This window comes from Musca autumnalis, unplaced genomic scaffold (assembly GCF_047663935.1).
Source record: "Musca autumnalis isolate F117 unplaced genomic scaffold, ASM4766393v1 scaffold_4, whole genome shotgun sequence".
NCBI classification, from domain to species: Eukaryota; Metazoa; Arthropoda; class Insecta; order Diptera; family Muscidae; genus Musca; species Musca autumnalis.
Genome location: NW_027411977.1, coordinates 116394055 through 116406149, shown reverse-complemented (window position 1 = coordinate 116406149; position 12095 = coordinate 116394055). Strand labels below are relative to the sequence as shown.

At 36.1% G+C, this 12095-nt stretch overlaps 1 protein-coding gene across 1 annotated transcript; it reads right to left on the bottom strand.

Annotated features, from left to right (window-relative positions):
* Nucleotides 1-7481: 7481 nt before the first annotated feature.
* LOC141404096 (uncharacterized) lies at nt 7482-8330 on the bottom strand. The gene is made up of 4 exons (XM_073987390.1): nt 8224-8330; nt 8017-8166; nt 7746-7958; nt 7482-7674 (listed from the first exon to the last, which is right to left on the bottom strand). The coding sequence occupies exons 2-4, from the start codon at nt 8143-8145 to the stop codon at nt 7588-7590; spliced, it is 429 nt and encodes a 142-aa protein (XP_073843491.1). The 5' UTR covers nt 8146-8166; nt 8224-8330; the 3' UTR covers nt 7482-7587.
* Nucleotides 8331-12095: the final 3765 nt, after the last annotated feature.

Here is a 12095-nt window from a genome sequence, read left to right as displayed (position 1 = left end):
TGTTCTATTTATGATTGTGGAAAATTTAAAACATTTGTTTAATAAAGAAAAATAATTAGAAGAAAAATGATAATATAAGGGTCATAGTATATATAAGATTTCAGACCCTTTTTCATTCCGCAAAATAGTATTGGGAACTTCAGAAATGTTTCAATTATTTAATGAAACTCTTGCATTTATTTAATGAAAATGTTTCATTTATTCAATGAGATTGTTTCATTTATTTAATGAAACTATTTCATTTATTTAATGAAACTATTTCATTTATTTAATGAAACTATATCATTAATTTTTGGAGCCAACTAAAAACATGAAATGTATCCAATTTTCCACAATTTTCTTAAAAGATGTTTGAATACTAGTTTTTTTAAGCACATACTATTTAGAATAGTTTCAATAATCACATATTTTTTAAAATTTAAAGAAATTAGAATTTTCATTACATCAATGAAATACGTTTCATTTATTTAATGAAACCAAAAATCATTAAATGTTAGTTAACGTAAGGTTTCATAGCATTAACTAAACATTTCATTGTATTAATGTAACATTTCATAGCATCAATGAAAAATAATCAATGAAACCCGTTCATTGATACAACGAAGCAATTTTGTTTCAGTGTACTTTTGAAGTTGCCCTGCGAATATGTTTATTAGGTTTTGCATCGTAAAAAACACAATTTTCTATGAGAACTAATCTAAATTATGTAATTTTGAACGAAAAACGTGAATTTATATAGAAAAATATAGTACGGTGCATACCAACCATAGAGTAGTCAAAGCCGGATTATCACAAAATGGTGTAAAACTAATTTCAACCGTTCACGCTTTAAAATATGTTTGGAATAGAAGTGAAATTGATTTTGTACATAAAGCTAACATCCTGAGGACCTCATAATTTTATTGGGTCGAGGAATAAATGACTTATAAATGCGCTGTTTTGGCCGATCCTTTCGTAAAGGATCAATGGAAAATGGCTAAAATTTGGTTCATGGTTCAAAATACACCAATTTATGGGATATCAATCATTATGTTTTGTTTGAGGTAACAGTCAGGGTGTTAAACAACTCTAATCAATAAAGGTTCTGTTTATAAAATCCACTGAAATCCCCAATAAGAGCTTAAATTATTGGAAAAGTCGCCACAAGGACAATAGCCTTTTTTGGATACTACCAAAGGAGTTTTGTTTTCAAAAAAATTCAAATTTATTGTATTTAGTACTACCAACTAAAATATTTACAGTTTTGGTCGTAAATTCAACTAAAAATATTTTTATTGTCCTTTTTCTTCCACACTCCTATTTTTTTGAACAAAAAATTGTAAGGCGATTTATAATGTTGTGTAAACAGAAAATAATTTAATACAAATTGCCACATTTCTGTTAATGAAATAACAGTTGCAATGTCAACAATGTTTACAAATACAAAATAACCCAAAATGGAGAAGTTTAACCATGTTTTTTTGGACCATTCCTTTTTGTGAATGATCACTCCTATTATTTTGAACGCAACTGTAGGTTCTCGCAGATGATCAAACAACGCAGATATCACAATAGTCGCAAATAAAACCCAACTTTTCATTTTTGCGATTTTAATAATGACGGATATCATACCTTTGGTTGGGGACCATCTAAAAGCAAAGCCTGACTAAGAAAGTAGAAAATCCCATCTCTAAAATTATGCAAAGTAGGTTGGCGTAGGTGGTCAAATAATAGAGATATCACAATAGTCGGTAATATATCCCTTTTTCTGGAATCACACTACAGGTCGGAATTTTGATCGGATCATCACGAAATTTTCTCACAGAAATAGAAGCATATTGATGTTGGTGATGCCGATAGTAGTCAAATAAAATTAAATATTAACTATTTTGGTTCAGTTCGCCTTAAGTCGTTTGGTATAAAAGCCAGATAGGTGAAATCTTTCGTATCTCCCTAAAAGAATTGTTTTCGAGTGAAAAGATAATGCACAGAGGTAGTGGTGTAGGGTATCACATAGTCGGCCCCGTACCGACTATAGCCTTTTCTCACTTGTTTTATAGTTTATTTGTTGGGTTTTGATCCTTTTTAATATAATGAAACATTGTAAAAGGAGCTCAAAATTTTAAGCTCAAATTCCTTTGCAATCACAATTTCGATCTTGTCCGTTTGTGTAGTTGATTGTGTTATCTGTCGAACAAAAAAAAGAATTATGCAAATATCTCTATCCGTTCAAAAGTTACAGAAGAAACTATTCTGAACCACTGCTCGCCGAACAGTACTTTATATGCAATGCCTCTGTAGTTGGCACAAACCGTCAACCGTCAAGCAAGTCGATTTGTAGATTCCTACGTAGCGATATCATTTCTTCCGGAAACAAAAGAGTATAATTTCCAAAATTTTGTTATAAAATTAAAAGTAAATCCATAAAATTTTTGTTGGGATCTTCAACTTTGTAGAAGCTTTTTTCTGTTGCCCTACACCATAATGTGGAAAGGGTATTATAAGTTTGTTTTTTCCGAAAATTCATGTACACCGCGAAATATTCGTCGTAGACCCCCCACATGTGGTATATCAAAATTTATATCACGACGAGATAAAGCGATTTTGAGATGTGTGTCAGTTCGTCCGTCCATTAAAAATTGTAATCAAACTCCAGGCCGCAGTTATGGACCAATCATCGCAAAATTTTGTATGCAGGTCGGGTTCAGACCAGAATACGAGTAAACCCCTATAGTTCTTGGTGATGATTGCAAAATATTAAGGGGATGAAATGGACCAAAAACAAATCTTTTATTCGATTTTGTAGCGGCTCTGTAGGTCGCCATTATATTCCGATCGGCGTAAAATTTTAAGTAAGTTTTGAATTTTCGACAAGGAAAAAGCTTGCACGAAGATCAGATCATATTTAGTGGGTTAAATGGACCAACACTTTTGTATGAAATTTGTTAAAAGTATTAATATAACGACTAGATCTTTATTCCTGGAAGACACACGTAAGTTATATTTGGAAGAAAAGCTCTCGACCTTTCCAGTGGTATCCATCATGTTGATGTACGTTGTAAGATAACAGAGTTACATCCTAATAAATATAGGGATCCCACAATTTTAATTATGTGTGATGTAACCATAATCACACAAGAGATCACAGTTATAGTTCAATACTGACAAAATTTTGCACAAGGTAAGAGTTCTGGTCCGGGTGCCATCGTGGTGCAATGGTATGCACACCAGCCTTGTACGCTAAAGTTCGTGGGTTCGATTCCCAGGCCAGGCAACATCAAATTTTCAACGGTGGCAAAATACTCGGCTTAAATCTAGTTTAGTAAAAACTCTCCGATTTTTTCGAAATTTTTTTCATAGGTAGATATTTTTACGCTGATTACGGGAATGTAAAATTTTACCCGGTTATTCGACCCGAAAGTCCGGGTACCCGGTACCCGATAGACCCGGTTCTACTGAACCGATTCTTACAAAATGGGTATCGTTGGAAAGCTTATGAAAATACCTATCCAACAAGTGGTCATATGAGGGGGGTTATCTCCAGGGGTTCAGAAGTTATAACCAAAATACCTCTTTTTGGACCCGGGTTTTTCCATAAAACCCTCAAAAAGTCGAAAAAGGGCCCATTATGGGTGCTCAATTAATTCACGTAATTTTATAGCTCATACTTCAACCTTTCCAAAATGGTGCCACTTGTTATAATACCTTCACTGGGTCCAGAGATATTGACCTTAGAATGAGAGAAAAATTTAAAATTTAGAAGAAAATGTTGTTCCCATTCCCTAGATTTGAACCTGTCCATAGGAGAAAGTCTTAAATCCCCGGCCGAAGGCCGGCTACTTAGAGAAAATTTATACTTTAAAAGAAAATGTTGTTCCCATTCCCTAGATTTGAACCTGTCCATAGGAGAAAGTCTTAAATCCCCGGCCGACGGCCGGCTACTTAGAGAAAATTTATAATTTAAAAGAAAATGTTGTTCCCATTCCCTAGATTTGAACCTGTCCATAGGAGAAAGTCTTAAATCCCCGGCCGAAGGCCGGCTACTTAGAGAAAATTTATAATTTAAAAGAAAATGTTGTTCCCATTCCCTAGATTTGAACCTGTCCATAGGAGAAAGTCTTAAATCCCCGGCCGAAGGCCGGCTACTTAGAAAAAAATTTACTTAAAAAAAGTGATGAATTTAGAAAAACTCTGGACCCAGTGAAGGTATTATAACAAATGGCACCATTTTGGAAAGGTTGAAGTATGAGCTATAAAATTACGTGAATTAATTGAGCACCCATAATGGGCCCTTTTTCGACTTTTTGAGGGTTTTATGGAAAAACCCGGGTCCAAAAAGAGGTATTTTGGTTATAACTTCTGAACCCCTGGAGATAACCCCATCATATGACCACTTGTTGGATAGGTAGTTTCATAAGCTTTCCAACGATACCCATTTTGTAAGAATCGGTTCAGTAGAACCGGGTCTATCGGGTACCGGGTACCCGGACTTTCGGGTCGAATAACCGGGTAACCGGGTCCGTCCCATAAGAAAATTTTATATTCCCGTAATCAGCGTAAAAATACCTACCTCTGGAAAAAATTTCAAAAAAATCTGAGAGTTTTTACTAAACTAGATTTGTTCCAAATACCCCTCAGTGATTTTGGCGACATTTCCTGATTATTTCAGCCTTGTAAAACATCTCTACAAGTGGTGTCTTAGTACACAACGTTCGGACTCGGCAATAAACAGTAGATCCCATATCATTGAGCTAATATGAATCGGGGTGCACTCATTGATATGAGAGAAGTCTCCCTTGTCCCATCCGGGATGTTTGTGGAACAATTATATAAAAGTTCTGGTCAAGGAAGATCCAAATAATGTTGGATAAGAGTCGTATAGTGTTTAGCTGGTGAAATTGACCATAACATTTGTGGAAGAACTTTACAAATTTAATTTTTGATCCATATTTTAAATTCTGTGAGCCATATTCCGGCAAGTTGTGAAAACCAAACATGAAAAAAGACTCTTGACCTCTCCCTTAATGCAAATTACATCAATATAGAGGTAAAACAAGTAAAAAAGAATCAGTCGGCTATGCCGGGGAGATATACCCTCAGCCTATGTGAATTGAAACTTTCATCTACGGACAGATCGAATGTATTTAGGGTCTTTTCAGAATTTTGTGAACCTTTTTGGACATTTGAACTTGCCGACAAAAAAGTGGATTAGGATTTAAGTTCAAATGTGTTGCGGAGGAGGTACTTAAAGGAATGTACACACATTTTCCATTATGGAAGGGGATCTTATTTTGAGAATCATACATTTTTGAATTTTGATAGATATCGCGCCCACTGGTCATTTCAGTGGTTCATCGTATAACTTTTGGGCCCGTATACCAGGAGGCATGGTCTTGTCCAGGGAAAACATAATATGGCTGTAAACAGGACTACAACGAACAGCATCGAACATATCCACAGGATCTTCGAACCGACCCTAAACTGCACATATACTCAAATGTTGAGCTTATGTGGGGGAGGTACCCTAAGGAGAAGATGGATATCGGTCATTTTAGAAGTTAAACTAAATTTAAACTAAGTATTAGGAGATCTAATGTTTAAACGAAATTGGTTGCCCCGTTCAAGGGATATCGCCCATATCATTTCAGTGACATTTTTTTAAATATTGGGGAAAGTGCCAGATGTTGTTGCCCATCTTCGAACTGAAACTAAGTTTGGACAATATATGACGAATGCCAAATTTTGGACCAAATAGGTTAATCAGATCGAGTTTTATTGTGCTCTCCAGCGACTACATATGGTGCCATAGGGTTTTTTACACCTTTCGGGCTGTTTTCTCAAGAAAAAACTTTTACCGTTGTAATTGAGGCATCGAATGCAAGTTGCTTCAACAAAAATCAACGTTTTTAGAGAGCTTGTCTTAAGGTGAACTTATCCGAAATTTTGTGTGGGAGGCACCAAAAGGAGTGGACAAATATAGTCCATATTCGAACATGATCTATATCTGGTAGATATATTAGAATGTGTAAGGTACAAAATCGGCCATTCCCTTCAAGGGTTATCATGCGCACAATTTTTCCGAACTTTTTTGAACTTTTGTGGGTGAGGTAGCTGAAGGTTTGGAACCATATTGCTCATCTTCGAAATTAAGATATTATTTTCTCGGGAAGTATGGACTTGCCCCTAATGAAACTTGTACCGTAGCATGGGGGGCAGTGACTACAAGTTGTTACAACAAAAACCAAAGGAATTCGAGAGCAGGTCCTAAACTGAATTTTTCCGAAATTTTGTGTGGTAGGTACCCAAAAGAGTGGATCGATTGAGTCCATATTAGATGAAGAATGGTGGAAATTTCACAATGTGAAATGTTTGGACCAAATCGGTTACTCCCTTCAGGAGTTATTGTGCGCATTAATTTCCCATACATTTTCGAACTTTTCTAGGGGAGGTACCAGAATAAGTGGAACCATATAAGCCACCTTCGAACTTAAACTAAGTTTGGACAAAATATTACGAAAGACAAATTTTGGACCGAATCGGTTGATCCGTTCGAGACTTATCGTGCGCACCAGTCAGCCTGACAGACAGACGAACGGACATGGCTAAATCACATCCAAATTGTTTGAAACGGATTTCTTCCAAACATACTTGGGGTCTAAAACCATTATTTCGATGAGGTACATTTTGCCCGTATGAAAGTGTATATACCTTCGTTAGCATAAATGCTGAGGGTATAATAATGGAACTACTGTCTAACATACACCCAGAGAAAAAATGACAACATCCGTGTATGAAATGACCACATCCGTGTATGATAGTGTATCAACCACGTTTGGTGTCAAAATGAGCACGCCGTTGTCATTTTGACACCGAGATTTTGGCAACGGTTTCAACAACAAACGTGCATGAAATGAGCACATACGTGGTCATTTCAAGTACGCCCCGTTGTCAGATTGTCAACGCTTCGTTGTCAGATCGTCAACGCTTCGTTGTCTGATTGTCAACGCTCCGTTGTCAGATTGTCAACGCCCCGTTTTCAGATTGAAACCAATGGTGGTCATTTTTTTGATATCCGTTCCTTTCCCATTTTATACCCCTAGTAGAAGAAATGAAACTTTTTGAAAAGTATTTTATTAAACGTAACCAATTACATAAATTCAATATAAATACATATTTGATTTGACAAAACAATTCGAATTACATATATTCAATGTATAGAAGCAGATTAAATTAACTTAACTCTGAAATAAACTTTTCCATTATTCATAAGATATAAGTGAAATGGGTAAGTAATAAAATCTAAAATTGGTATTTAAAAAGTTGTATCCCCCTTCAGAGAACCAACTTCATACGAAGCTCTTGCATCGGACAACTTCGGCCATTCTAGACGAAATGTATGGCTACTTAAATTTTTTATATCTCTTTGCCGTATGTTAAAAGATCTTTTCCATTTTCGCAGATCGATCCCCAATTATTACATTCTCTTAGTATCCTTAGCTTTCAATGAATTTTCAACTGATTCATCAACTTCGGGAACATCTTTGTTGCAAAAATTAGGAGACGTGTGAGTTGCTGCTTTGCTTGTGCTAGGCTCTGAATTCAAAAGCTTTATTTTTTGGACTTCTTGTTTCTATACTTGGCATAAAGTTTTCCGCTTGCGTTGTTCTTTCCTTTTCTTGAAATGTAATAATAATCCTAAAAATAAAGACGTTTTATAAGTTAAGAAACTACATAATCAGATACGTTATTTATATTGTTAATCTTACCCTCATTTCGTTTTCAAGAGGAAAAACGGAACAAATTTCGTCCAATATGCGCATATAGTCTTGAGCGTAAATAGTGACATTGTTGGTTAAAATATCTTCAATAATTATATTAATTATATCATCTCTTTGCTCGTCACTTAATTTCTTATTAGCACTACTACATTCAAGCCCTAGTTTCCCCTTCGAGGTATGTGTTAACAATTCCTTTAGATCCTATATTAAATAGAAAACTACATTAACTATGCTTACACAAATATTACTCTTACTTTACCTCTGACAGAATTCCTTTGGCTTTTGAGCAGTTCGAACCTGTAGTGTCGGGAGTACCGGGAGTACCAGGAGTACTTGCAGGTGTCTCGTTGCGTTTCCACCATTCACCTATTTTAGATGGAACTGACATAGTTTCGTCATCAATCCCGAGCTATTGTTATGACAATATTAATACTGAGTTCAACACTGTAATACAAATAATACGTACCTCTCGTTTTTTCCAAGCAAAGAGCTTTTCTCTGAATTCAACACGCAGTCCCAAGGTGGCACTGCTTCCTTTAAATCTTCTTTTTTCAAGTACTGCAAACTGCGAAATATTACATGTGATGCTAAAAGAACAAAAAAGAATATTCTTTGTTAATTACACTGATTAACTGAAAACTTCATTTTTATTTACTTACATTTTAAGTGTTCAAAAAGCGTCTCCATATTTATTCCTTTTAAGAACTCCATTAACATATAATCGTCCTCATTGTATTCCGCATCTTGACTGCTGCAATGGCTTGTATCGCAAACCACAACAATATTGCCATCGATTTCTAGCAACTCACCAATGATATTTTGAGGCTCTTGCGAATTAATTTCTGAATATTATTCATTTTCAATAAATTTTTTGCACAATGCGTCCTTTCTCTTTCAATAACACAAAAAAATGGTAAATATGCAGCCGATTGCACACGAGTAAAAAAATGACAACGGTGGTGCATGATTCATACACGGTCGTTGCTAAAATGACAACGACCGTGTATGATTCATGCACGTCGGTGTACAAAGTTACAACGGTGGTGCATGATTTATGCAGGTGGTGGTGCATAATTCATACACGTCCGGTGTCAAATTGACAACGACCGTGTATGAATCATGCACCACCGTTGTCATTTTTTACTCGTGTGTAATCGGCTGCAATTACCAATATTAAAAACGCAACGTTGTCATTTTGAGCACATCGGTGGACAAATTAAGCACGGCCGTTGTTGGTACCGAAAGTTGACCACGTCTCGGTGTCAATTTGAGCACGTTCGTGTACAATTCACCAACAGCCGTTGTTGAAAAAAAAATAACAACGGGTCGTTGCGAAAATGACAACATACGTGCTTGATTTCGCAACGAGGTTTTTCCCTCAGTGTATAGGTGGACCCCTTTAGTGTTTTGGTTTGTTATTAAAGAACTACATTTACCTTCCATGTTACAAATGCCAATAAAGTTTTGAAATCATGATGGACATATATATATATATATATATATATATATATATATATATATATATATATATACTAAACTGAATGTCTCGACGAGCTGAGTCGATCGGGCTATGTGTGTCCGTCCGTCCGTCTGTCCATCTAAACCTTGTAATCACGCTACATGTCGCAATTTTGATCGGATCGTCACGAAATTTTGGGTGTTGATGAGGGTCCGGAGGGGAAGAAGCCTATTGATTTTGGTGATGGTCGCATAATATTCAGGGGTCGGAATGGGCAAAAAACTTATGTGGATAAAAAGACAACAGTTTTTTCCAAAGCGAATATCTCAGCTTCTGTATGGGGTATACCAAAAGCAAGACCTGACAATAAAAGTAGAAAATATCACCTTTCTAATGATGTAAAGTAAGTTCTCGTAGGTGATCAAACAACGAATATATCACAATAGTCGCAAATAAAACCCAAATTTTCATTTTTGCGATTTTAATTATAATGACGAATATCACAGCTTTAGTTGGGGACTTTTCAAAAGCAAAGCCTGACTATGAAAGTAGAATATCCAACCAAGTCGGCGTAGGTGAAAAATTTTTTTAACAGTTCTCAACAATTTTTTTTTGGATACATGTGGAGGCTGTACTCACTTCCCATTGATTTTGAAAATTAAACAGGCCCAAACTTCAGTTTTTTGAAGAAACATGTATGTATATGTAGCCAAAACTGTCCGACTGTCCATTTTAAAATAAGGGAAAACGACTTAGGATTCCAGCAATGACGGTGTATGTATGTACTATATCTCTGTTATGTTATCGTATATATCAACTCATGTATGTATTGCAGGCTGTGTGAAGATAAAGAAGAGATAGAGACAATCGAGCAGCTATTATATCGCTGTCCAATGGATATATCTAGAAGATTCGGTACTACGGGTAAACACACGATCCAATCTTTAACAGACATCTGCAAAACCGAGGCGACAAGTCTACTCTTCCTCGCCAATGGCCTGGGATAGCTCCAACGGGTAGGAACCATGACAATTATCCACTCTACGTAAACCTACACACCTTAATAACTCTAACCTAATTTCTAACTTTTATATGTGTATACTCTGTCAGCCTACTATGACAATCTTTTCCGTATGTATTTCTCTTTCAGCACATTACCAGGATGAACACAATGGACCGTAAGGTCTCCGAGTGGAGCGACTGTCTATTATGACAGCCGCGCGTCCTTTAACCTAACCTATCATATCTTATGTATATATAACTTGACGGCTAAGATATGTATCTAGCAATCATATTAAAGAAATTCCGCGGAAAACTAGTGCCCATGGGAAGTGGTGAAGGGTATCACATGGTCTACCCCTTCCGACTATAACCCTCTTTTTACTTGTTTTTTCACTTTTTTAATAGAATGTTGCTTTTTTATAGGGGTGGGTTAATAACCCGACGCCCAAATCAAAATTCAATCGCTGTTATGGATGAATGGTACATGTTAACTCACTACGTTTAACGGTTAAAAAAATAGTTACCCAGATGACGCAACAGTGTGGTCTGTGTCCACTTGAGATGAAAGAGGAACCAAGATAGTCCTGGGCTTTGCCATGTTAAAGCCGACCAGGCCTGTTGCTTGGTATCTTCCACCCACTACGAATATTGCATATGTTTCCATATATAATGACCATAGGTCTTTACATCAGAATGAAAAATATAAAAACAAATCTCTCAATACTTTTTATTCTATTTGAAGTAAATAATTTCAGCTTAGATCATCCGACGTATGTTCAATTTTATCCTGTCTTATATTTTACGGAACAAGCACTCACATAGAAATAGCTTGTCATTACAAAGGCTGGCATAAATTTACTTACTTAAATTGAAAAATGTATTAAGGAATGCATACTTCGTGTGAATTGAAATATGCTGTGACTATTAAGTGTGAAATTACATCTAGGTGAGTTCTAAAAGTGACACAACAACGTCTACGTGGTTCTTCACATAAATTCCCATTCGCTTGGAAACAGTACCAACAAAAGCCAAACGACAAACGTCAAAGACATTTTCATCTTCATGAAAATAGTTTTGAAGTGTGGTACATATTTCATATTGACATTTTATGTAAGTGCATTTCGCGAAGAGTGTAACTACAATACAGGGTAATCATGAATGTCAACTCACCGTGAGTTTTGTCTTTCTGCCGTTTCAATTTAAGGGAGAAGGTAAGAAAACTCACGGGGAGTTGATATTCATGATTGGGCTGATAGTGTTTATGAACCTAGTTTTATCTCTCTCTGTGTTTAAGTGGAAAATCTACATACATATGTATATAAAAGAGCAGTTAGGTGAGGTATTCACTGACTGACTGACTGATTCATCAGCGCCCAGACGAAACCGATGAAGCTAGAAAGTTAGGAGTAGGTTGCTGATACTGTGTAGGTGTGAGATAAGGCTGGGTTTTTGGAAATTCGACCTAGAAGTGTACGAAAAGTACTAAAAGGTATGAAATATGGTACCCATTGTATTAGGCAAACGGGAAGAGCTAGAATTCTGAAATTTGGAATGAGGCCCAGCAAAATGTTCGATGACAAATCATGAGTTGAATAATGGGTGCAAGTGACATGTCATAGGTTAAAATTTAGGTGAATCACCAATGACATTTACAAGGGAGTGACACACACTTTCACTAATTCATTGTCATAGCATTTTGCATCAGTTCATTGTCATAGCATCTTGCACCAGTTCATCATCATAGCGTCTTGCACCAGTTCATCATCATAGCATCTTGCACCAGTTCATTGTCATGACATTTTGCACCAGTTCATTGTCATAGCATCTTGCACCAGTTCATTGTCATGGTATTATGCACCAGTTCATTGTCATAGCAT

Bases quoted from the DNA above. Each gene is read 5' to 3' on its own strand.
- LOC141404096 (XM_073987390.1), bottom strand. From the start codon at position 8,145: ATGTCAGTTCCATCTAAAATAGGTGAATGGTGGAAACGCAACGAGACA. The intron at 7,959-8,016 runs GTAAAGTAAGAG...TATTTAATATAG, and splicing joins CCAAAGGAATTCTGTCAGAG to GATCTAAAGGAATTGTTAAC. The intron at 7,675-7,745 runs GTAAGATTAACA...CTTTATTTTTAG, and splicing joins CTCTTGAAAACGAAATGAGG to GATTATTATTACATTTCAAG.